Source organism: Somniosus microcephalus, chromosome 13 (assembly GCF_052327205.1).
Source record: "Somniosus microcephalus isolate GS21.2 chromosome 13, FLI_Smic_1.0, whole genome shotgun sequence".
NCBI classification, from domain to species: domain Eukaryota; kingdom Metazoa; phylum Chordata; class Chondrichthyes; order Squaliformes; family Somniosidae; genus Somniosus; species Somniosus microcephalus.
Genome location: NC_140999.1, coordinates 9,037,919 through 9,062,206, shown reverse-complemented (window position 1 = coordinate 9,062,206; position 24,288 = coordinate 9,037,919). Strand labels below are relative to the sequence as shown.

At 51.0% G+C, this 24,288-nt stretch overlaps 1 protein-coding gene across 1 annotated transcript in view; it reads right to left on the bottom strand.

Moving 5' to 3' along the window:
- LOC147108035 (uncharacterized) overlaps positions 1-21,339 on the bottom strand; it is an 82,607-nt gene extending 61,268 nt beyond the window's left edge. Inside the window, exons 1-3 of the mRNA XM_086005983.1 lie at positions 21,288-21,339; positions 9,043-9,176; positions 1,981-2,459 (exon numbers count right to left, since the gene is read on the bottom strand). Of these exons, the coding sequence (XP_085862109.1) occupies positions 1,981-2,459; positions 9,043-9,176; positions 21,288-21,339 (665 nt within the window). The remainder of the gene's footprint in view (positions 1-1,980; positions 2,460-9,042; positions 9,177-21,287) is intronic.
- Positions 21,340-24,288: the final 2,949 nt, after the last annotated feature.

The following is a 24,288-nucleotide window of genomic DNA, read 5'->3' as shown; positions in this document are numbered from 1 at the left end:
CTAACTCGCCCCGAGTCCTGTTCACCCGTCACCCTTGTGCTCGCTGACCGACATTAGCTCCCAGTCGACCAACGCCTCAAATTTAAAATTCTCATCCTTGAGTTCAAATCCCTCTGTTACCTCCTCCAGCCCTACAACCTCCAAGAACCCTGTGACGTAATAAAACTCACTACGCACTTGGTTTGAGTGTAAAGCAAGGCTTTAATCAACTTGTTTCAAAACATGGAGGTCTAGTTGTCTTTCACTAGTTCCTGTTTACAAAATGTCCTGGGCAAGCTGGGCCCACGCCCGAGTATTTCTACTCCTTGGACAGCGCCACCAGCTGGCCGTCCAGTGTTATTTCATGAGTCTTTCTTCATGGATCATAAGATTCATAACAGACCCAGCCTCCACAGCTCTCTGGGCCTCTTGTGCATCTCCCAATCCCTTCGCCAGACCGTTGGCGGCTATGCCTTCAGCTGTCTCGGCCCTAAGCTCTGGTATTTTGTCCATAAACCTCTCCTTAAGGCTAAAGGGATCAAGGGATATGGTGAGAAGGCAGGGACAGGGTACTGAATTTTGATGATCAGCCATGATCTCATTGAATGGCGGAGCAGGCTCGAGGGGCCGAATGGCCTACTCCTGCTCCTATCTTCTATGTTTCTATGTTTCTATGCCTCTCCGCCTCTTTCTCCTCCTTTAAGGCTCTCCTTAAAACCTATGAGGGAAAAATTGGGTGGCACCCATTTTGGGCCAATAACAGCTAATTTTAGCACCCCGATAAAGTTAGCACCCCCACCGCCATAAATTCAGTAGTAGCGCCCCAAGCAGGAGGCAGGGTGTTACGGGAAAGCGCTCCACCTCCCGCTTGGGGCGCTACTACTGAATTGCGCAGCGCTACGTGCAACAGCGCCACGCACGGCGGCACGTAGCACCACGTCATTGCAGGCCTCCTCCCCTGATTAAAGGGGAGGGGCCTAGCGCTGCGCGCACCGGGGCCCTGCTGGACCACCGGGGAGCGGGGCGCTGTGAAAACAGCCCGGCACTCAAGAGGAGCGCCGGGCTGAGCGATCGCGGCCGACACCGCGCGTAGAAATGTTAAAGGTGGGCAGGTGCTGGCAGTCGGCCAAAATAAAAATGGCCGCCCGACACCTGCCCCTTTAACTAGCACCGCTGCCGCTGCCAAACTGCTCCCTGGTCCTGTCGGACATATCGTCCGGCGATAGCTCAGGGGCGCAAGGGAAGTTTGCGGCCGGGGCGCAAGCGGCGATGACATCGCCAGCGGCGCGGGGCGCTACCAGCTACCACCGCCGCTAACCTCCCGCAGAATTTCGCGGGAGGCGTTAGTGGCACATGTCCGGGCGCTAAGGGATTTATGCCCCGTTAGCGCCCCCCCAGGGGCGGTAACGAGTAGCGCAAATCAACCCAATTTTTCCCCCATTGTCTTTCACCAAGCTTTTGGTCACCTGTCCTAATACGACCTTCTGTAATGTTTCCTACATTACAACAGTGACTACACTTCAAAAGTACTTCATTGGTTGTAACGCGCTGTGGGGCGTCCTGAGGTTGTGAAAGGTGCTGTAGAAATTTAAGTCCTTTCTTTTCTTTGGCTCAGTGTAGAATTAAGTCTGATTACACTCCTGTGAAGCACCTTGAGATGCTTTCCTATGTTACTGGAGCTATAGAAATGCAAGTTGTCGTGCAAAGTCTCTATTTGAACTAATTTAAGGGCTTTTTTTTATGCAAGACTGAATGAAAAAGGAATAACGTTATTAAGGCTTGCAGCTACACCTGTGCCTGCAAACTCCATCTTACAAACTGCTAGCTAGTGCACACTGGATCAACAGGTTGGCCAATTGCAGCATTGTCAGATATTGACCATTAGGAGAACATCGCTAACTTGCTATCTCGAGCTTCATAGAAAACACCAAGTGAGGGGAACATCTAGAAATCCCTTGACTATATCATTACAGTTAGTTGTCTATTATTGCATGAATTTACCTTCTTCTCGTGTCTCCAAGTGCTGAAGGGGATAAAGGTCCTTCCCAGCTATGCCTTCTCGAGCTGGACATGGACCTGATTAACAAAGGAAACGAATCTTGATCTTCGCTGTCTATCGCATTCTCGAGATCAGACGCACTGTTACTTTGATCCTTCCCAGCTTCATCTGTCAAGTCGCATTCATCAGGTCTTTGTACCGGGGAAGGCTTGCTGGTTTCCAGAGTTTCTTGTAAAGGGCAGCAGGCCGTGAGCTCTGGGAAAACATTACTTTTCCCAACGTTGCTGAGTTGTGTTGGGCACGTTGAAATAGTGTCTGCTCTGGCGATATCTTCTGAGCTACTAGCCACTGGATAGGGAGAACGCCTGAGCTCCCCAAAGGACATTGAGCACTGCAGCGATGATTCCAAGGAGGGAATATCCTCGGTGCTGCTGGTGGTGGCATCCGTCGCAGAGTCATCATAATCCAGGAAGGCATCATCCTGCAGATGAATGATTGGAAGAAACTAATTAGAAGTTGTTTAAGAAAATACAACACAGTTGTCAAATGGCCCGTCTCTGAGTCAGAACGTTGTGGGTTCAAGAGCCACTCCGGGACTTGAGCACGTAATCTAGAAGAAAAAGACTTGCATTTCTATAGCGCCTTTCACCACCTCAGGACGCCCCCCGAAGCGCTTTACAGCCAATGAAGTACTTTGGAAGTGTAGTCACTGTGTCAGCTGTGGCTCAGTGGGTAACACCCTCGCCTCTGAGTCAGGAGGTTGTGGGCTCAAGCCCCACTCCAGGGACTTGAGCCCAAAATCTAGGCTGACGCTCCAGTGCAGTACTGAGGGAGTGCTGCACTGTCGGAGGTGCCGTCTTTCGGATGAGACGTTAAACCGAGGCCTCGTCTGCTCTCTCAGGTGGACGTAAAAGATCCCATGGCACTATTTCAAAGAAGAGCAGGGGGAGTTCTCCCCGGTGTCCTGGGGCCAATATTTATCCCTCAACCAACATCACTAAAACAGATGATCTAGTCGTTATCACATTGCTGTTTGTGGGAGCTTGCTGTGCGCAAATTGGCTGCCGCGTTTCCTACATTACAACAGTGACTACACTTCAAAAGTACTTCATTGGCTGTAAAGCGCTTTGAGACGTCCGGTGTTCGTGAAAGGCGCTATAGAAATGCAAGTCTTTCTTTTTACCAACTGTACCACAGCTGACACCGTCTAGGCTGACACTCCAGTGGGGTACTGAGGGAGAGAATCTTCACAAGGTGAGTTACCAATCCCAGGCAAGCAGAACCGCAGAAGCACTGGAAAAAAAGACCTGCCACTTTTTACAGAGAGCAAGCCAGCCAAGACCACTCGTACACACCTTCCGCAAGTCCACCACCTTGGCCAGGAAAGGTGCGTGGTGCAGGGAAGCCGAGAGAAAGGGGAAAAAGAGAAAATAATGAACAGCTTCCAAAAGAAATTAGCAGCACATCTTTCCTGCTGGGAATGCGTTCCAATATTGAGGAAGACCTATTCACTGCCAACTCTGCCAAACCAAGTAGAGGGCAGCACAGGAGCAATCTTACCAAAGCACCAAACTGTCCCTCTAAAAATGAACCCCAGTGCTTTGTTTGCATTTTTATGGCCTTATTAACCTGTGTTGCTACGTTTAGTGATTTGTGTATCTGTACCCCCAGATAACCTCTGTTCCTCTGCCCCATTTAGAAACTTATTTTCCAAAGAATATGTGGCCTCCTTATTCTTTCTACCTAAATGTATTACCTCGCACTTATCTATATTGAAGTTCATTTGCCAATTACACGCCTCTTCTGAAAGTCATAGTCATAGAGTCACAGGGGGAAAAATTGAGTCGCGCCCCCTTTGGGGCACTAACTTCACTGGGGCGCTACCTTTAGCACCCCGAAAAAATTAGCGCCCCCGCGGCAGAAATTCATCGGTAGCACCCCAAGAGGGAAGCGGGGTGCTGCTAGAAGTGCCCCGCCTCCCTCTTGGGGCGCTGCGAGGGAATATCGCAGCACTACGTGCTGCAGCGCCACACCCTGCGGCACGTCGCGCCACGGAACTGCAGGCCTTCCTCCCCTTCTTAAAGGGGAGGGGCCTAGCACAGCGCGACCCGGGGCCCAGCTGGGCCACCAGGGATCCGAGTGCCAGCAAAAGAGCCCGGCACTCAAGAGAAGTACCGGGCTCACGGGTCGCAGCCGGCACTCCGCAGTGGGGCTGGTCAGGAGGCCGGGGATGGCAATGGGGGCAGGTGCTGGCAGGCAGCCAGCAACAAAAATGGCTGCCCGGCACCTCGCCTTTAATTAGCGCCGCCCCGGCCACAGGTAGGCCCCTCTGACCCCGTCGGACATAGCGTCCGGCGGTAAGTCAGAGGGCGCTACCGAAGATCACGGCCGGGGCGTGAGCGGGGCACTGCGCATGGTGATGACGTCATCGCTGGTGGCGCAGTGCTGCGGGGCGCTAACAGTTACCTCTGCCGCTGAATTTCGCGGGAGGCGTTGGCGGCGCCGCACCCGGGCGCTAGATGCCTTGCGCCCGTTAATGCCCTCTTAGGCGCAAAGCAACCGAATTTTTCCCCCATAGAGTCATAACGGCACAGAAGGAGGCCATTCGGCCCATCGAGTCCGTGCCGGCTCTCTGTGGAGCAATCCAGTCAGTCCCATTCCCCCGCTCTATCCCCGTAGCCCTGCAAGTTTATTTCCCTCAAGTGCCTATCCAGTCTCCCCTTGAAAACATTGAGTGTCTCCGCTTCCACCACTTCCGTCGGCAGCGAGTTCCAGGTCCTCGTAAAAAAGTTTTTCCTCACATTCCCCCCTGTATCTCTTGCCTAAAACCTTAAATCTGTGTCCCCTAGTCCTTGTACCATCAACTAGTGGGAACAGCCTTTCCCCATCTAGCCTATCCAAACCCGTCATAATCTTGTACACCTCCATCAAATCACCCCTCGATCTCCTTTGCTCTAATGAAAACAAATCCAACTTCTCCAACCTGTCCTTGTAGCTAAGATCCCCCATCCCCGGAACCATTCTGGTAAATCTCCTCTGCACCCTCTCGAGGGCCTTCACATCCTTCCTAAAGTGTGGCGACCAGAACTGGACACAATACTCCAGTTGTGGCCTAACCAGCGCTTTATAAAGGTTCAGCATAACTTCTCTATTTATTAATTTATTAATAGTTTATTAATGTCTTCCTGTATTTTGTCGCAGTCCTCCTCTGTATTAACTACACCCCCAATTTGGTGTCATCCACAAATTTTGAAATTGTACTTCTGATTCCCGAGTCCAAATTGTTTATGTAAATGGTGAACAGTGGTCCCAGCACCGATCCCTGTGGAACACCAATTCCCACCTTTTGCCAATCTGTGTAACTACCTTTAACCCCTACTCTCTGTTTTGTGTTTTGTTGCCAGCTTGTCATCCATCCTGCTACTTGTCCCCTGACTCCACATGCTCTGGCCGTAGTCATGCGTCTAGTATGTGGTAGCTTATCAAAAGGATTTTTGGAAATCCAAATATATTACGTCTACTACATTACCCCTTATCTACCCTTCCTGTTACTTCTTCAAAGATTTTAATAAGATTGGTCAAGCATGACCTTCCCTTTTGGAATCCGTGCTTCTGCTCTTGCCCCATAGCCCTGCAATTATTTTTAATTTTTTCGGTATATATCCACTTCCCTTTTGAAAGTTACTATTGAATCTGCTTCCACCACCCTTTCAGGCAGCGCGTTCCAGATCACAACAACTCGCTGCGTAAAATAAATTCTCATCTCCTTTTGGTTCTTTTGCCAATTATCTTAAATCTGTGTCCTCTGGTTACCGACCCTCCTAGAATCTTACAGACCCCCTCCGCTGGAATCAAAGAGCTGGGCTTTGATGTGATTTTTGAAGGGGGTGGGGGAAGATGGCGTGGCGGAGGGGGTTTAGGGAGAGCAAACAGTGGGCGTGATAAAATCAAATTACTGACGGTAATATATATATGTCTCTGCTCTTCATTGAATAGTCCCATGGGGCGTTTGAACCGCCACCTGAACCAACAGAACAGGCAGGCTTAACGTTTCATCGGTTGGATGGAAGGACCTCGTGATTTCAACTAGCGGACAAACATCTTTACCCCTCCCCCAACTGACCTCAGTCTCAGAACGCTGCACAATCTAATACTTGTATAAAACATATGTGGACCATTTACAGTGTGTCAGAAAAAAAAGAACATCTGTATTTCATTTGTTATCAATCTTGTGTCGAATCTCAGTGTTGGATGCAGGAAACTGTAATGTTGGTGAAAACTGCTCGTGGCTAAAGGGACACCTTCTTTTCATTTTTTTAAAAATTTACGTTAAAAAAATACATACATAAATACATTTCATTTCTCTTGTTGAAAAGTGTCTTTTTTGTGCAGAATTAAATAAATCTGAACGCTAAAAAATAAATAATCTCTCCAGTTCTGTTCCTGGTCTGGCCCAGATCCCGGGCAGTGCTGGGGCCTATGTTTCTGAACACACCGTGTATTTTGGCAGCTCCCACAGTCTTTTCCTTTCCATAACATTTCTCCAGATGGAAACGTGGATGGTTCCTTGGACAGCGGCCCAGGTGCTGCAGCCTCAGACTGAGCTGTACTCTGGAGCTGCGTTTTGCCACAGACCAGTCCTCTCCTCAAGCCCCTTACAAATAGGAAGACCCTTGTGTCACAGGAACAGGAGGTGGCCATTCAGGCCCTCGAGCCTGTCCCACCATTCATTTGGATCATGGCTGATCTGTATCTTATCTCCATTTACCCGCCGTGCTTTCTGACATCACCCCTGAATGTCCAAAGCGCTTTACAGCCAATGAAGTACTTTTGAAGTGTAGTCACTGTTCCGACATTACCACAGTGACTACATTTCAAAAGTACTTCATTGGCTATAAAGTGCTTTGGGACGTCCGGTGGTCGTGAAAGTCTTCCCTTTTTTTTCTTTCTTTCTGAACGACATAGCTTTAATTTTGAGGTTATGCCTCCTTGTTCTGGACTCTCCCCTCACCAGAGGTGAGAGTGACTGCCCTTGACATCAAGGCAGCATTTGACCGAGTGTGGCATCAAGGAGCCCTAGTAAAATTGAAGTCAATGGGAATCAGGGGGAAAACTCTCCATTGGCTGGAGTCATACCTAACACAAAGGAAGTTGGTTGTGGTGATTGAAGGTCAATCATCACAGCCCCAGGACATCGATGCAGGAGTTCTTCAGGGCAGTGTCCTAGGCCCAACCATCTTCAGCTGCTTCATCAATGACCTTCCCTCCATCATAAGGTCAGAAGTGGGGATGTTTACTGATGACTGCACAGTGTTCAGTTTCATTCGGAACTCCCCAGATAATGCAGCAGTCCATGCCCGCATACAACAAGACCTGGACAACATTCAGGCTTGGGCTGATAAGTGGCAAGTAACATTCGCGCCACACAAGTGCCAGGCGATGACTATCTCAACAAGAGAGAGTCTAACCACCGCCCCTTGACATTCAACAGCATTACCATCGCCGAATTCCCCACCATCAACATCCTGGGGGGTCACCATTGACCAGAAACTTAACTGGACCAGCCATTTAAATAATGTGGCTACAAGAGAAGGTCAGAGGCTAGGTATTCTGCGGCGAGTGTCTCACCTCCTGACTCCCCAAAGTCTTTCCAACATCTACAAGGCAGAAGTCAGGAGTGTGATGGAATACTCTCCACTTGCCTGGATGAGTGCAGCTCCAACAACACTCAAGGAGCTCGACACCATCCAGGACAAAGCAGCCTGCTTGATCGGCACCCCATCCACCACCTTAAACATTCACTCCCTCCACCACCGGCGCACCGTGGCTGCAGTGTGTACCATCTACAAGATGCACTGCAGCAACTCGCCAAGGCTTCTTCGGCAGCACCTCCCAAACCCGCGACCTCTTCCACCTAGAAGGACAAGGGCAGCAGGCGCGGGGGAACATCACCACCTCCAAGTTCCCCTCCAAGTCTCACACACCATCCTGACTTGGAAATATATCGGCCGTTCCTTCATCGTCGCTGGGTCAAAATCCTGGAACTCCCTCCCTAACAGCACTGTGGGAGTACCTTCACCACTCGGACTGCAGCGGTTCAAGAAGGTGGCTCACCACCACCTTCTCAAGGGCAATTAGGGATGGGCAATAAATGCTGGCCTTGCCAGCAACGCCCACATCCCAGGAATTAATAAAAAAAAGGAAATAGTTTCTCTCTATCTACCCTGTCAACTCCTTTAATCATCTTAAACACAGAGCAGTTTTTTTTACTTCTCTGCTTCCCAATTTGCCATTAGGTTTTGCTATTTCACTACAAATATTATCAAAACAAAAATAAGGACAGAACGTATGACTTTAACGCAGGGACTGAATGACATTGGCAGATCCTGATCTAGTTATCCTTCACCCTCTAACCACACTTCACCTGAAGCCTACACTTGTTCTTTATTTTCCCTGCGCAATGCCATGGGCGATCGGCTACACAGGTACTGTATAAAATGAAAGGTGTCAGCCTTGGCTCAGTGGGCCGCACTCTCTCGCCTCTGAGTCAGAAAGTTGTGGCTTCAAGTCCCACCCCAGAGACTTGAGCAGAAAAATCTAGGCTGACACTCCAGTGCAGCGCTGAGGGAGTGCTGCACTGTCAGAGGTGCCGTCTTTCAGGTGAGACGTTAAACCGAGGCCCCGTCTGCTCTCTCAGGCGGCCGTAAAAGATCCCAAGGCCACTATTTCGAAGAAGAGCAGGGGAGTTATCCCTGGTGTCCCGGGGCCAATATTTATCCCACAACCAACATCACTATAACAGATTATCTGGTCATTATCACATTGCTGTTTGTGGGAGCTTGCTATGCGCAAATTGGCTGCCGCGTTTCCTACATTACAACAGTGACTACACTTCAAAAGTATAGCACTTTGGGAAGACCTGTGGTCATGAAAGGCGCTATATAAATGCAAGTTCTGTCTTCCGTTACAACCTTGGCTAACATTTTTTTTTGTACATGAAGACTTTTTCAGAATTACTAACCACTTGGGTCACTGAACAGTTGAATTACTCAGGCGATACTTGCCTTGCCCTCAGCCATCCTGTTGAAGTACATCTCCTCCACCTCACTGAGCGAGCTCGACCGGACATCAGCATTTACACAAGCTGGGGGTGACCCCTCCGGGACTCGGGGAAACCCGTGCGGGCATTGCTTGCATTCTGCGGAAAGGGAATTAAAAATAAAAAGATAAATGAGCCAAATCAAATATTTGCATTTAAAGAGGTGCAGCGAGCGGTGATGATCTGCAATGCGCTGCCTGAAAGAGCGGTGGAAGCAGATTCAACAGTAACTTTCAAAAGTTAAATTAAAAGGATGTCTTGCTGCAGTTGTACAGGGCCTTGGTGAGACCACACCTTGAGTACTGTGTGCAGTTTTGGTCGCCTTATCTGAGGAAGGATGTTCTTGCCATGGAAGGAGTTCAGTGAAGATTCACCAGGCTGATACCTGGGATGGCAGGAATGACGTATGAGGAGAGATTGGGTCGATTGGGCTTATACTCGCTGGAGTTTAGAAGAATGAGAGGGGATCTCATTGAAACTTATAAAATTCTAACAGGACTAGACAGACTAGATGCAGGAAGGATGTTCCTGATGGCGGGGGAGTCCAGAACCAGGGGTCACAGTCTAAAGATAAGGGGTAAGCCATTTAGGACTGAGATGAGGAGGAATTTCTTCACCCAGAGTGGTGAACCTGTGGAATTCTCTACCACACAAGGTAGTAGAGGCCAATTCATTAAATATATTCAAGAAGGAGTTAGATATATTTCTTAAGGCTAAAGGGATCAAGGGATATGGGGAGAAGGCAGGGACAGGGTACTGAGTTTGGATGATCAGCCATGATCTCATTGAATGGCAGAGCAGGCTCAAGGGGCCAAATGGCCTACTCCTGCTCCTATCTTCTATGTTTCTATGTAAATACTTGAAGGGAAAAATTTGCAGTGCTACGGGGGAAAGAGCAGGGCAGAGGAATTAATTGGAGAGTTCTTTCAAAGAGCCGGCACAGGCTCGCTGGGCCGAATGGCCTCCTTCTGTGCTGTACGATTCTATACCTTATCGCAACATCTAAACGCCTCACCCGGCAGATTACTTTTTGGAGTACATTGGCTGTTGTCATGTGACAAGCCCAGCCAGTAGCTTGTTCCCCCTGGGCGGGCAATGCCAGGTTGCCTCCTCCCTGGTTGCAACCCATGTTAGAATAAGTAGACCCCCTCCAGGACCCCCGATACTTCTCCCTGTCAATGCCGCCAGAAGGAAGGAGGCCCAAGATGGCAGAGAACCATGAAACCATTGACACTTACACACAGGAGGCCATTCAGCCCATCATGTCAGTGCAATCCCAAACTAATCTCACTTCCTGCTCCCACCCTCCGGATGTGAAGTCAATGTTTTTTTTCCCAAGTCAGTATCCAATCTATCTATTATTTTATATGGATTCAGTCATCACAATTCAGATGCTGCACCTCAAAGGTTCAAATATGTAAAACAGCAGACATATCATGCTGGTTTCTTCTGACTGGGAGCTAGAAATTTACAAGTATCTTCCAATCGTCAAAATTTCTCTCACGCGACGGCACATGGGGGGCGATTTTAACCCGACTCGCTCAGCAGAAACCTGGCGGGCGGGCAGTTAAAATCGCCCTGGGCTCGTACCTGTCCGAAAGCCGCCACGATCGCAACGTCTGCAATTTTAACCCGCTCTCCTGAGGTAGGCGGCAAAGGACGCGCGCCCGGAGCCAACGGGGTCCTTCTTTACATGCACATGTTGTGGCCCGGTGACATCATTGAGACCCGACTGTAATTTTAACTCGGGCCCGAGTGGGGAATCCGCCTGGAGTTAACATCGGGGCCAAATAACCTCCAACTGACCTCAAAGCCTATTTATGTTGACTCTGTGTTCTTAAAGAGACAGTCCCGTTTAAACACAGCTGCACCTGAGCTGCAGAACAACTGATTGTGTGTTATAACACTCCTCCTGTTATTGAAACAGCAGATCCTCACATTCACACTGAGCAATGCCATGGGAGCTCAGCTTGCATTTCTATGATTTACACAAAGAGCAATGTGATAATGACCAGATCATCTGTTTTTAGTGATGTTGCTTAAGGTATAAATACTGGCCCCAGGACACTGGGGATAACTCCCCTGCTCTTCTTCAAATATAGTGGCCACGGGATCTTTTACATCCACCCGAGGGGGCAGACGGGGCCTCGGTTTAACGTCTCATCTGAAAATCGGCACCTCCGACAGTGTGGCACTCCCTCAGTACTCTCTCTCTCTTAGGCAGTCCCTCGGAACCGAGGATGACTTGCTTCCACACTAAAAATGAGTTCTCAGGTGACTGATGAGTTCAATGCGGGATGGTGGCATAGTGGTTAGCACTGTCGCCTCACAGCGCCAGGGACCCGGGTTCAAATCCGGCCTCGGGTGACTGTCTGTGTGGAGTTTGCACATTCTCCCCGTGTTTGCGTGGGTTTCCTCCGGGTGCTCCGGTTTCCTCCCACAGTCCAAAGATGTGCGGGTTAGGTTGATTGGCCATGATAAAAAAATTGACCCTTAGTGTTAGGGGGGATTAAATACGTGGGGTTACGGGGATAGGGCTTGGGTGGGATGGCTGTCGGTGTAGGGACCGGGTGCTAGGGTTTGGATGATCAGCCATGATCTCGTTGAATGGCGGAGCAGGCTCGAGGGGCCGAATGGCCTACTCCTGCTCCTATCTTCTATGTTTCTATGTTTCTACAGTCTCTGTCGCTGTTGGGGTTGTCCATGAGGGTCCTGACGTTCCAGGTCCCGAACTTCATTTTAAAGGGTGGAAGATGCCTGTGCGTGAATTCTTTTAGCGTGGGGTGGCCGTTGCACACCAGCTACCACACGGGCTTGACAGAGCAAGGTCTTGGTCCAATGGCAAGGGGATCCAAGATGATTGGAGACCAGGCTCTGCTACATCGGCCTAGCATACACTCCCAGGGCAGGACCCTTCCAAACTGCTAACTATACAATGCTCAGTCTAGTCTGAGTACTGAGCGAGCGGCGCATGTCGGAGGGGGAGTACTGAGGGAGCGCGGCACTGTCGGAGGGGCAGTACTGCCCTCAGTACTGCACTGGGAGTGTCAGCCTGGATTATGTGCTCAAGTCTCTGGAGTGGGTCTTTGAACCCACAACCTACTGACTCAGAGGCGAGGGTGCTGCCCACTGAGCCACAGCTGACACAGAGGACAACTCCCCTCCTGGGGGTCTTAATATAATTTTAAAGAAATCTAATGTATTTACGCCAAATTGTCAGAAAACTTTCAACTTCCTTTAAGCTCCGTTTCTGTATTTCGCTTTCTATAGTTTATCTCTGTTTAATTGTTGAATCTGTCCTGGAAGATCTAACAAGCAAGCAGGAATTGAACAGATACACACAGTTAAAGATATAGGGGGAAAAATTCGGTATCGCCCCGTTTGGGGCGCCATTATCGGCTGTGCGCAAAGTTTAGTGCCTGGCGCTAATTATCGCTTCCGACGGCAAACTTGGCTTTTATCGCCCCTGGAGGTGATTGGAGTGCTAAATCAGGTGTTTCACACCTGTCTTAAGGCGCAAAGGCCGAGGAGCGAGGCGCTACCTCAGAGCGCTGGCGAAGCTCATGTGATGTCAGTCAGCAATGGAACACAAACACACTGGCGCCGGCCAGTTCTTAAAGGGGAGTTCTAACGAAAGGTCATCGAACTGAAACGATAACTCTGTTTCTCTCTTCACAGATGCTGCCTGACCTGCTGAGTTTCTCCAGCATTTTCTGTTTTTATCTTAAAGGGGAGGGTCGATCTTGCTCTCCATCCACATCCTGCTCATTGCAGCCTTGAATCTCGGCCTGGAGAGACCTGTACATCAAATCTGCTGAAAGAACAATGGAGAGGCCCAGGGAAAGAGCTCAGAGTGCAGCCCCCATAGTCTCTTCTAAATCAATACAAGGGAGGGCAAATCAAAATGAACCTGCAAAGTGCTGCTCAGTCCCCAAAACTCCTTCACACAGCGTTGAATCCCTCCAGAAGTCTCTCTCTCTCTCTCTCTCTCTCTCTCAGAATGCGTGGTGCAAAAAATGTCACCAACAAAAAAAGGCAGGAAGTGGTCGCCTTTAAATAGCGCTCCCCCAGTCCCTTCCTGACTGCAAAACGCTCCCCTCAACCTGTCGTTGCTAGCGGCAGGCGGTAAGGTGGGGGCGCCACTCAATATCCGGTCCGGGGCGCTACCGGGGCGTTGCGCACTCGACTGGCGTCACGATCTGCCGGCGCAGGAGATCGTGGCGGTAGTGTTTAGCGTCACCGCAAAATGTCTGGTTAATTTCGCGAGCGGTGCAAACATCGCCGCGCCCGGGCGCCAGTTGTTTTGCGCCCCATTAGCGCCCTCTTAAGGCGCTAACGGGAGCCGCAAACCAACTGAATTTTTCCCCCGTAGTGCCCTGTGTTACTGACTGTGTCTCTACTGATGTTTGTCCAGCTCCCTCACACTGTCTCTCAGTAACCCCTCTCCCCCAGCGCCCTGTGTTACTGGCTGTATCTCTACTGATTAATCCAGCTCCCTCACACTGTCACTCAGTAACCCCTCTCCCCCAGCGCCCTGTGTCACTGGCTGTATCTCTACTGATGTTAATCCAGCTCCCCCACACTGTCACTCAGTAACCCCTCTCCCCCAGCGCCCTGTGTCACTGACTGTATCTCTACTGATGTTAATCCAGCTCCCTCACACTGTCACTCAGTAACCCCTCTCCCTCAGCACCCTGTGTTACTGACTGTATCTCTACTGATGTTAATCCTGCTCCCTCACACTGTCACTCAGTAACCCCTCTCCTCCAGCGCCCTGTGCTACTGACTGTATCTCTACTGATGTTAATCCCGCTCCCTCACACTGTCACTCAGTAACCCCTCTCCCCCAGCGCCCTGTGTCACTGACTGTATCTCTACTGATGTTAATCCAGCTCCCTCACACTGTCACTCAGTAACCCCTCTCCTCCAGCGCCCTGTGTTACTGACTGTATCTCTACTGATGTTAATCCAGCTCCCTCACACTGTCTCTCAGTAACCCCTCTCCCCCAGCACCCTATGTCACTGGCTGTATCTCTACTGATGTTTGTCCAGCTGTCCTGCCATTTGAAATATACTGCTGTAAATTGAAACATTGTGTTTTCTGTTTTAATTATTGAACTACTGAGGTGAAGGGCAAAAGCTCGTAGTACAGAACAGCACCAGGAGAGTCGAGGAGATGAGGTAATTCTTGTAGGGGCTGGCTGGCACCAATCTTCGAGTATAAAAGCTTCAGGTTTATTTTCTGGACACTAAGGGATATGGGGATCTGGCGGGAAAGTGGAGTTGAGGTCGAAGATCAGCCATGATCTTATTGAATGGCGGAGCAGGCTCGAGGGGCCGAGTGGCCGACTCCTGCTCCTAATTCTTATGTTCTTAAAGGCTGTAGGAGGAAGGGAAGATTCAGGGTGAGGAGTTCCACAGGTTTGAGATCCTGAAGCAGAGTTGGGGAAGACGCGATGGGCCTTGATTTCACCACAGTGACGTGTTTGCTTTAAAGTATTGAGGGGATTTCTATTGGAAGAGTCCTGTAAAGATTTTAAAGCACTACTCTTTCCAAATTTAGATTTTCAGCAAACAGCAAAGTCATTGCATGTGAGGAACTCTGACCAGCACGTGAGACAGCAAGCTGTCTTGTGGTTTCTGGCGGTGCCTTGTGTGTGCATGTGTGTGACTGTGCATGTGACTGCGTGTGTGTGTGAGCGACAGCGTGTGTGTGACTGCATGTGTGTGTGTGTGTGAGTGACTGCGTGTGTGTGTGCGTGTGTGTGTGATTGCGTACGTGCACGTGTGTGCGTGTGCGCTGCATATATGTTTGCACACACCTAACTAACCCGTCCCTTCTCAATTGACCTCTAGCCCACCTCACCTGCCTTCTCCCCATCTCCCACAGTCCCATCTCTCTCCAGCGATGCGCCTGGCTGCCTCGTAAACCCGCTGCAGTGGCCGCCCCTGACAAACCATTCTATGACATTGGGGAGAGGAAACAATCTGAGTGAAGAACTGCAAACGTGCGTCTGGAATTTCCTTGGGGTTGCTCCCGCTCTGCCTCTTCGGCAGAATTCCCGTTTATGCGGGTCAATGGTGTTTCTGCCAAAGAGACATGAGCGAAGCGGGAGAAGTAACAAAAAAATTCTCAGGGAGGTTCTTTCTGGATGTATTTATAATATCGCGACACAGAGCAACCACACCACCCCTTCCTCGCTATTGGCCTTTGAGTCCAAGAGCTCCAAAAGAGCTCGATTAACACTGTTAGTCTGTTACCCCAGTGCAGTACTGAGGGAGCGCCGCACTGTCGGAGGGGCTGTACTGAGGGAGCGCCGCACTGTCGGAGGGGCTGTACTGAGGGAGCGCCGCACTGTCGGAGGGGCTGTACTGAGGGAGCGCCGCACTGTCGGAGGGGCAGTACTGAGGGGGCGCCGCACTGTCGGAGGGGCAGTACTGAGGGAGAGCTGCACTGTTGGAGGGGCAGTACCGAGGGAGCGCCGCACTATCGGAGGGGCAGTACTGAGGGAGCGCTGCACTGTTGGACCAGCAGTACTGAGGGAGCGCTGCACTGTCGAAGAGGCAGTACTGAGGGAGCGCTGCACTGTCGGAGGGGCAGTACTGAGGGAGGGCTGCACTGTCGGAGGGGCAGTACTGAGGGAGGGCTGCACTGTCGGAGGGGCAGTACTGAGGGAGTGCCGTACTGTCGGAGGGGCAGTACTGAGGGAGTGCCGTACTGTCGGAGGGGCAGTACCGAGGGAGCGCCGCACAGTCGGAGGGGCAGTACTGAGGGAGTGCTGCACTGTCGGAGGGGCAGTACTGAGGGAGCGCTGCACTGTCGGAGGGGCAGTACTGAGGGAGCGCTGCACTGTCGGAGGGGCAGTACCGAGGGAGCGCCGCACAGTCGGAGGGGCAGTACTGAGGGAGCGCTGCACTGTCAGAGGGGCAGTACTGAGGGAGTGCTGCACTGTCAGAGGGGCAATTCTGAGGGAGTGCTGCACTGTCGGAGGGGCAGTACTGAGGGAGCGCTGCACTGTCAAAGGTGCAGTACTGAGGGAGCGCCACGCTGTCAGAGGGGCAGTGTTGAGGGAGCGCCGCACTTTTGAAGGGTCAGTACTGAGGGAGGGCCGCTCTGCCGGAGGGGCCATCACTCGGATGAGACGTTAAACCGAGTTCCCGTCTGTCCTCTCAGGAGCATGCAAAAAATCCCACGGCATTATTTCGAAGAAGGGCAGGGGAGTTCTCCCCGGTGTCCTGGCCAATATTTATCTCATTGCTGTTTGTGGAACCTTAATGCTAAACAACGAATAGCGGTTTCAGCTCCAGCTCACCACCCTCTACTCTCATGATTTGATTAGCAAATAAAAGATAGTGCGACTCTTAGATTTCAGAGATGGACAACTACAGTCATGAAGATAGACTTGAAAAGTGCAACGATTTTCCCTAAAGCAGAGAAGGCTAAGTGGAGATTTATTGAAGGTTTGTAAAATGGTGAAGGGTTTTGATAGAGCGAATAGGGAAAGACTATGGCCTCTGGTTGGGGAATCAGTGTTGAGGGGTTATCAATTTAAAATTGTCACTAAGGGAGCGAGGAGAGGGGTGAGGAGAAATGTCGTTTCACAGCGGGTTGTTGAAGCATGGAATGCATTACTACAGAGAGTAGTTCACGCAACAACAACATCTTGCATTTATATAGCGCCTTTAACATATTAAAACGTCCCAAGGCGCCGCACAGGAGTATTTTAAGACAACAAATTTGACACCGAGCCACATAAGGAGAAATTAGGGCAGGTGACCAAATGCTTGGTCAAAGAGGTAGGTTTTAAGGAGCGTCTTAAAGGAGGAGAGAGTGGTAGAGAGGCGGAGAGGTTTAGGGAGGGAATTCCAGAGCTTAGGGCCCAGGTAACAGAAGGCACGGCCACCAAAGGTGGAGGGATTAAAGTCAGGAATGCTCAAGAGGGCAGAATTAGAGGAACGCAGCTATCTCGGGGGGTTGTGGGGCTGAAGGAGGTTACAGAGATACGAAGGGGCGAGACCATGAGGGGATTTGAAAACAAGGGGTAAAAATTGGGTAGGGGCGCTACCTTCGCCGGGGCACTAATTTTAGCGCCCCAAAAAAGTTAGCGCCCCTGCAGCCGATTTTCCCAGGTAGCGCCCCGTGAGAGAGGAGGGTCGCTATTGGAAGCCAATATCGCGGCGCTACGTGCCTCGGTACTGCATGCCTTCCTCCCCTTCTTAAAGGGGAGGAGCCTGGCGCAGCGTGTCCCGGCGCCCAGCTGGGCCACCAGGGATCGGGAGTGCCGGGCTCACGGAGAGCAGCCGGCACCCCGCGGTGGGGGGGGGAGGCTTCACGGGGGCTGGGGACAGCAATGGGGGGCAGGTGCTGGCAGGCGGCCAGCAACAAAAATGGCCGCCCACCACCTCCCGTTTAACTAGCGCCGCCCCGGCCGCAGGTAGGCACCCCTGACCCCGGCAGACACAGCATCCGGCGGTAAGTCGGGGGCGCTACCCAATGTTACAGCCGGGGCGCGAGCGCTAACAGTTAGCGCCGCCGCTAACCTCCTGCTGAATTTCGCAGGAGGCCTTAGCGGCGTCGCGCCCAAGCTCTAGTTGATTTGCGCCGCCCGTTAGCGCCCATCAACCGAATTTAGCCTCCAGGGATGAGAATGTTGAAATAGAAGCGTTGCTTAACCAGGAGCCAATGTAGGTCAGTGAGCACAGGGGTGATGGGTGAATGGGACTTGATGCGAGTTAGGACACGGGCAGTCGAGTTTTTGGATGACCTCAAGTTTACGTAGGGTGGAATGTGGGAGGCCAGCCAGGAGTGTGTTGAAATAGTCAAATCTAGAGGTAACAAAGGCATGGATGAGGGTTTCAGCAGCGGATGAGCTGAGGCAAGGGCGGAGACGGGCGATGTTACGGAGGTGGAAATAGGTGGGTTTTGTTATGCTGCGGATATGTGGTCGGAAGCTTAGTTCAGGGTCAAATATGACACCAAGGTTGCGAACAGTCTGGTTCAGCCTCAGACAGATGCTAGGGAGAGGGATGGAGTGAGTGGCTAGGGAACGGAGTTTGTGATGGGGACCGAAAACAATGGCTTTGGTCTTCCCAATATTTAATTGGGGAAAATTTTTGCTCATCCAGAACTGGATGTCGGACAAGCAGTCTGACAACTTAGAGACCGTGGAGGGGTCGAGAGAAGAGATGGTGAGGTAGAGCTGGGTGTCGTCAGCGTACATGCGGAAACTGACGCTGTGTTTTCGGATGGTGTCGCCGAGGGGCAGTAACATGAATCAACTGAGCGGCCTGCGGGTGGCGCTGTCCAGGGAGAGGATAAATACTCGGGCACGGGCCCAGCTTGCGCAGGACATTCTTAACAGGAACTAGTGAAGGACACAACCAGACCTCCATGTTGTAAAACAGTTGATTAAAGCTTTGTTTAACACTTATACCAAGTGCCTAGTAGTTTTCTTATGTCAGGCAGCATGTAGATGAGAAATAGGAGGGGGCCAAGGATCGATCCTTGGGGGACACCAGAGGTAACGATGCGGGAGCAGGAAGAGAAGCCGTTGCAGGTGATTCTCTGGTTACATTTAGATAGATAAGAATCAAACAAAATTTGAGACCGAACCACAGAAGGCGATATCCGGACCGGTGACCAACAGCTTTTAAGGAGCATCTAAAGGTAGGAGAGAGAGGCGGAGAGGTTTTGGGAGCGTATTCCAAAGCTTAGGGCCTCGGCAGCTGAGGGCACGGCCGCCACTGGTGGGGAGATGAAAATCGGGGGTTGAGCAAGAGGCCAGAATTGGAGGAGCGCCGAGATCTCGGAGTGTTGCAGGGCTGGAGGAGGTTATAGAGATAGGGAGAGGGAGGCGAGGAGGCCACGGAGGGATTTGAAAACAAGGATGAGGCTTTTAAAATTGAGGATTTGCCCGACCGGAGAAAGCCTAATGGGAGGGAACGGGACTGTTGGATTAATTTTGGATTGCACTGGCCAGAGCCGGCACAGATATGATGGGCTGAATGGCCTCCTTTCTGTACAGTAAACTCCCAATGATTTTATATTCAAGCAGCAACACCTGGTGACAATTCTTATATACTGAGAGCAGTAGAATGGCTGCCCTCCGTCACTTTGAAGTTTGTTTCAGTTTTTTTTCATGTGCAAATGAAATGATTAAAGTTATCGAAGGAAAATTCTATGTATTAAATATCTTTGGAGCCAAGAATTCAGCTTTGAAGCTGATGCATTTCGCAGCGCGATAAAATCTCTTTACAAGGGGCTGCTTCAAGCTGCCTGATGGGGGCTGCTAACATATCACAGGAGCCCACTCCGAGCAGAGGTCGTACAGCAATGTGAGTTGTTGGATCATTTTCCACCATCTACAAGGCGCAAGTCAGGAGTGTGATGGATTACTCTCCACTTGCCTGGATGAGTGCAACTCCAACAACACTCAAGAAGCTCGACACCATCCAGGACAAAGCAGCCCGCTTGATTGGCACCCCATCCACCACCTTAAACATTCACTCCCTCCACCACCAGCGCACCGTGGCTGCAGTGTGTACCATCTCCAAGATGCACTGCAGCAACTCGCCAAGGCTTCTTCGGCAGCACCTCCCAAACCCGCGACCTCTACCGCCTAGAAGGACAAGTGCAGCAGGCACATGGGAGCACCACCACCTCCAAGTTCCCGTCCAAGTCACACACACCATCCTGACTAAGAAGATAGGAGCAGGAGTAGGCCATTCGACCCCTCAAGCCTCTTCCGCCATTTAATGAGATCATGGCTGATCATCCAAATTCAGTACCCTGTCCCTGCTTTCTCCCCAATAGAAACATAGAAGACTTGGAAATATATCGGCCGATCCTTCATCGTCGCTGGGTCAAAATCCTGGAACTCCCTCCCTAACAGCACTGTGGGAGTACCTTCACCACACGGACTGCAGCGGCTCAAGAAGGCGGCTCACCACCACCTTCTCAAGGGCAACTAGGGATGGGCAATAAATGCTGGCATTGCCAGCGACGCCCACATCCCATAAACTAATTTTAAAAATCCAGTTTTGGACTGGACAGTCCAGTCTTTGAACAAGGTGTCCAGAAATTTCTAAAGCGGCCACCACTTAATTTTAAATTATTAATTTTTTTTTTAAGTCCTTTTTCTGCATTGAATTCTGTCTGAAGACTTACATTTATATCCAGCGTTTTCTCACAGCCTCAGGAAGTCCCAAAACGCTTTACTTGTCCTTGTGCACCAGTCGCTGAAGGTAAGCATGCAGGTGCAGCAGGCGGTTAAGAATGCAAATGGTATGTTGGCCTTCGTAGCGAGAGGGTTTGTGTACAGGAACAAGGATGTCTTGCTGCAGTTGTACCTTGGTGAGACCACACCTGGAGCATTGTGTGCAGTTTTGGTCTCCTTACCTAAGAAAGGATATACTTGCCATAGAGGGAGTGCAGCGAAGATTCACCAGACTGATACCTGGGATGGCAGGAATGGTGTATGAAGAGAGATTGGGTCGATTAGGCTTGTATTCGCTAGAGTTTAGAAGAATGAGAGGGGATCTCATTGAAACTTATAAAATTCTAACAGGACTAGACAGACTAGATGCAGGAAGGATGTTCCCGATGGTGGGGGAGTCATCAATGAAGTACATTACAACAGTGACTACGCAAGAAACACAACAGCCAATTTGCGCACAGCAAGCTCCCACAAACAGCAATGTGATAATGACCCGATAATCTCTTTCAGTGATGTTGGTTGAGGGATAAATATTGGCTCCAGGACACCAGGGGAGAACTCCCTGCTCTTCTTCGAAATAGTGGCTTGAGAGGGCAGACAGGGTCTCGGTTTAACATCTCATCCAAAAGATGGCACCTCTGACAGTGCGGCATTCCCTCAGCACTGCACTGGAGTGTCAGCCTAGATTTTTTGTGCTCAAGTCTCTGGAGTGGGGCTTGAACCCACGACCTTCTGACCCCCAAGGCGTGAGTGCCACCCACTGAGCCAAGTCATCAGGGCTGGGTAACCACACTCAGAAGGGTCACCCATACTAGCGGGGGCGATACATAGATAAGAAGTACAAACCCTTGATCATGGTCACCACAGATGTGGCCAATCTTAAAACTCGAATCATCTTTTTTTTCTTTACATGTTGAAGGAAAAAAAAACGTTACTCGACTCTCAAGGGATTGGACCCCAGCCAGAAATCTCCAAGGAGAAAACTGACTCCAACCTGCTTTGTTTAAGGTGATGTTTCGCAGGGTTGGTTTCTTGACAGTTACCATACTTGGCTGAGAAAAGAAGACAGCCTCCTGATCACCTAACGACAGTGATCTTGATAGTTCAAAGCCTGGCATCAGGATGTGACACAGCCGGAGACGAGGGATGATAAATATCCCCACAGCTCAGGCTGCCTGGATACCTCGCAAGTGACAATGTCCTGGGTGTTTGGCATTGCAAAAAAAAAACATATATTTGTGATATTTTACTGTTGGTTATGACTTACTCCATTGCTAGCTGCACAGCTTGAGGTGTAATTTATTTCCCCATGATTAACCTTATCGATAACCCCAAAAGGGCGCCCCTGCGCAAATTGCACTAGAGAGGGTACAGAGGAGATTTACAAGGATGTTGCTAGGAGTAGAGAATCTTAGCTATGAGGAAAGACTGGATAGGCTGGGTCTGTTTTCCTTGGAACAGAGGAGGCTGAGGGGAGACCTTATTGAGGTGTATAAAATTATGAGGGGCCTAGATAAAGTGGATAGAAAGGACCTATTTCCCTTAGCAGAGGGGTCAAAAACAAGGGGACACAGATTTAAAGTAATTGGGGGACGGTTTAGAGGGGATTTGAGGGGAAATGTCTTCACCCAGAGGGTTGTGGGGGGTCTGGAACTCACTGCCTGAAAGGGTGGTAGAGGCAGGAACCCTCACCACATTTAAAAAGTACTTGGATGTGCACTTGGGATGCTGTAACCTGCAGGGCTACGGACCAAGAGCTGGGAAGTGGGATTAGGCTGGATAGCTCTTTGTCGGCCGGCACGGACACGATGGGTCGAAATGGCCTCCTTCCGTGCTGTAACTTTCTATGATTCTATGATTCTACTGTGTCAGCCATGGCTCAGTTGGTCATACTCTCGCCTCTGAGTCAGTGTTTAAGTGTTTGAAGACCAGGATCTCAAACCCGGCACTAAGTTCATGGTCTACAGGGCAGCAGTGATTCCCGCCCTGCTGTATGCCTCAGAGACATGGACCATGCACAGCAGGGACCTCAAAGCACTGGAGAGGCACAACCAACGCTGCCTCCGCAAGATCCTGCAAACCCATTATAACAACAGAAAATGCTGGAAAAACTCAGCAGGCCAGGCAACCTCCGTGGAGAGAAATTAGAGTCAACGTTTCGGGTCAAAACCCTTTGTCAAGACTAAAGAGGCACGGGGAATGAAATAGATTAAGAGGCCAGGCTGGGAGAGAACACAAGAGAAGAAGAGACATTGGCCTAGAAATTCAGTGGGCCTTGCGCCCACTTAGTGCCTAAAGAGGCCTTCTGCACCGGCGGGGTTGGTAGCGCGGAAATTGAGTGCAGCGTTAATGGCGGTGGTAGCCGTTAGCGCTGTGCCGGCACCGATGACGTCATCGGTGTGCGCGGTGCCCCGGTAACGCCCCAAAACCGCGCCAATCCCCATATTTAGTTGCAGCCGCCTCCTCCGAAGCGGCCACAAACAGCGACCAGAAAACGGGGCCGTCCTGCAGCCTTAGTGGGGCGCTTTAAAGCGGAAGGTGCGGCCGGCCGCTTTTGCGGCGGCCGCCTGGCCGCACCTCCTTCCCCGGCCTCCTCCACCCCCCCCCCCGCGGCATTGCTGGCTGCTTTCCGCGAGCCCGGCACTTCTCCGTTGTGCCGGGCTCTTTTGCCAGCACTCGCGATCGGGGCTCCGGCTGTTGCAGGCACCTCCCCCTTAAGAGAGGGAGGAAGGCCTGCAGTACCGCAGCCTGCCGCTCCGCTGCGGGTGGCGCTGCGGCAACTAGCGCGCCGATATTCAGTTGCAGCGCCCCAGGCGGAGGCGGGCACACCCTGGTATAGCGCCCGCTTCCGAATTGGGGCGCAGAAGACGAATATCTGGCGATCGCTAATGCCTCCCCGCCCAGCGCTAACTTTTGGGCGCGAGCGAGCTGGCCGCCCCAAAGTGAATTTCTAGGCCATTAAGAGGTATTCAAAACGAGACGAGATGGTGATAGGACTAGTGGAGACAAAAGACGGTTCTAGATTAGGTGTGAAATATGCTGGCAGAATGGGAGACAGCTGCCATGTGGGAGAGAGAAGAAAAAAAAGGAAATGGGGGTGGGGGGGGGGGTGGGGGCGGGGGGAGAAAGGCTAAAACAAAGGTGTGGATAAAATATATAAATAAAAATGTAATAGGGGCCGAGGTTATGATCTGAAATTGTTGAATTCGATATTGAGTCCGGAAGGCTGTAAAGTGCCTAATTGGAAGATGAGGTGCTGTTCCTTGAGTTTACGCTGAGCTTCCGTGGAACAATGCAAGAGGCCAAGGACGGTGAGGTCTGAGTGGGAGTGGAGCGGTGAATTAAAATGACAGGCGACCGGAAGCTCGGGGTCACCCTTACAGACTGAACGGAGGTGTTACACAAAGCGGTCACCCAACCTGCATTTGGTCTCCCCAATGTAGAGGAGACCACATCGTGAGCAGCGAATACAGTATACTAGATTGCAAGAAGTACAAGTAAATCGCTGTTTCACCTGGAGCAGGATAGGCGCACCAACGTCAGTGTTCTCGCTCAGGCCAACATCCCCAGCATCGAAACTTTGACCACGCTCAATCAGCTCCGATGGACGGGTCACATTGTCCGCATGCCCGATACGAGACTCCCGAAGCAAGCACTCTACTCGGAGCTCCGACGCGGCAAGAGCACCCCAGGTGGGCAGAGGAAACGCTTCAAGGACGCCCTCAAAGCCTCCTTGAAAAAGTGCAACATCCCCACCGACACCTGGGAATCCCTGGCCCAAGACCGCACAAAGACAGCACGGTGGCATAGTGGTTAGCACTGTTGCCTCACAGCGCCAGAGACCCGGGTTCAAATCCGGCCTTGGGCGACTGCCTGTGTGGAGTTTGCACATTCTCCCCGTGTTTGCGTGGGTTTTCTCCGGGTGCTCCGGTTTCCTCCCACAGTCCAAAGATGTGTGGGTTAGGTTGATTGGCCATGATAAATTGACCCTTAGT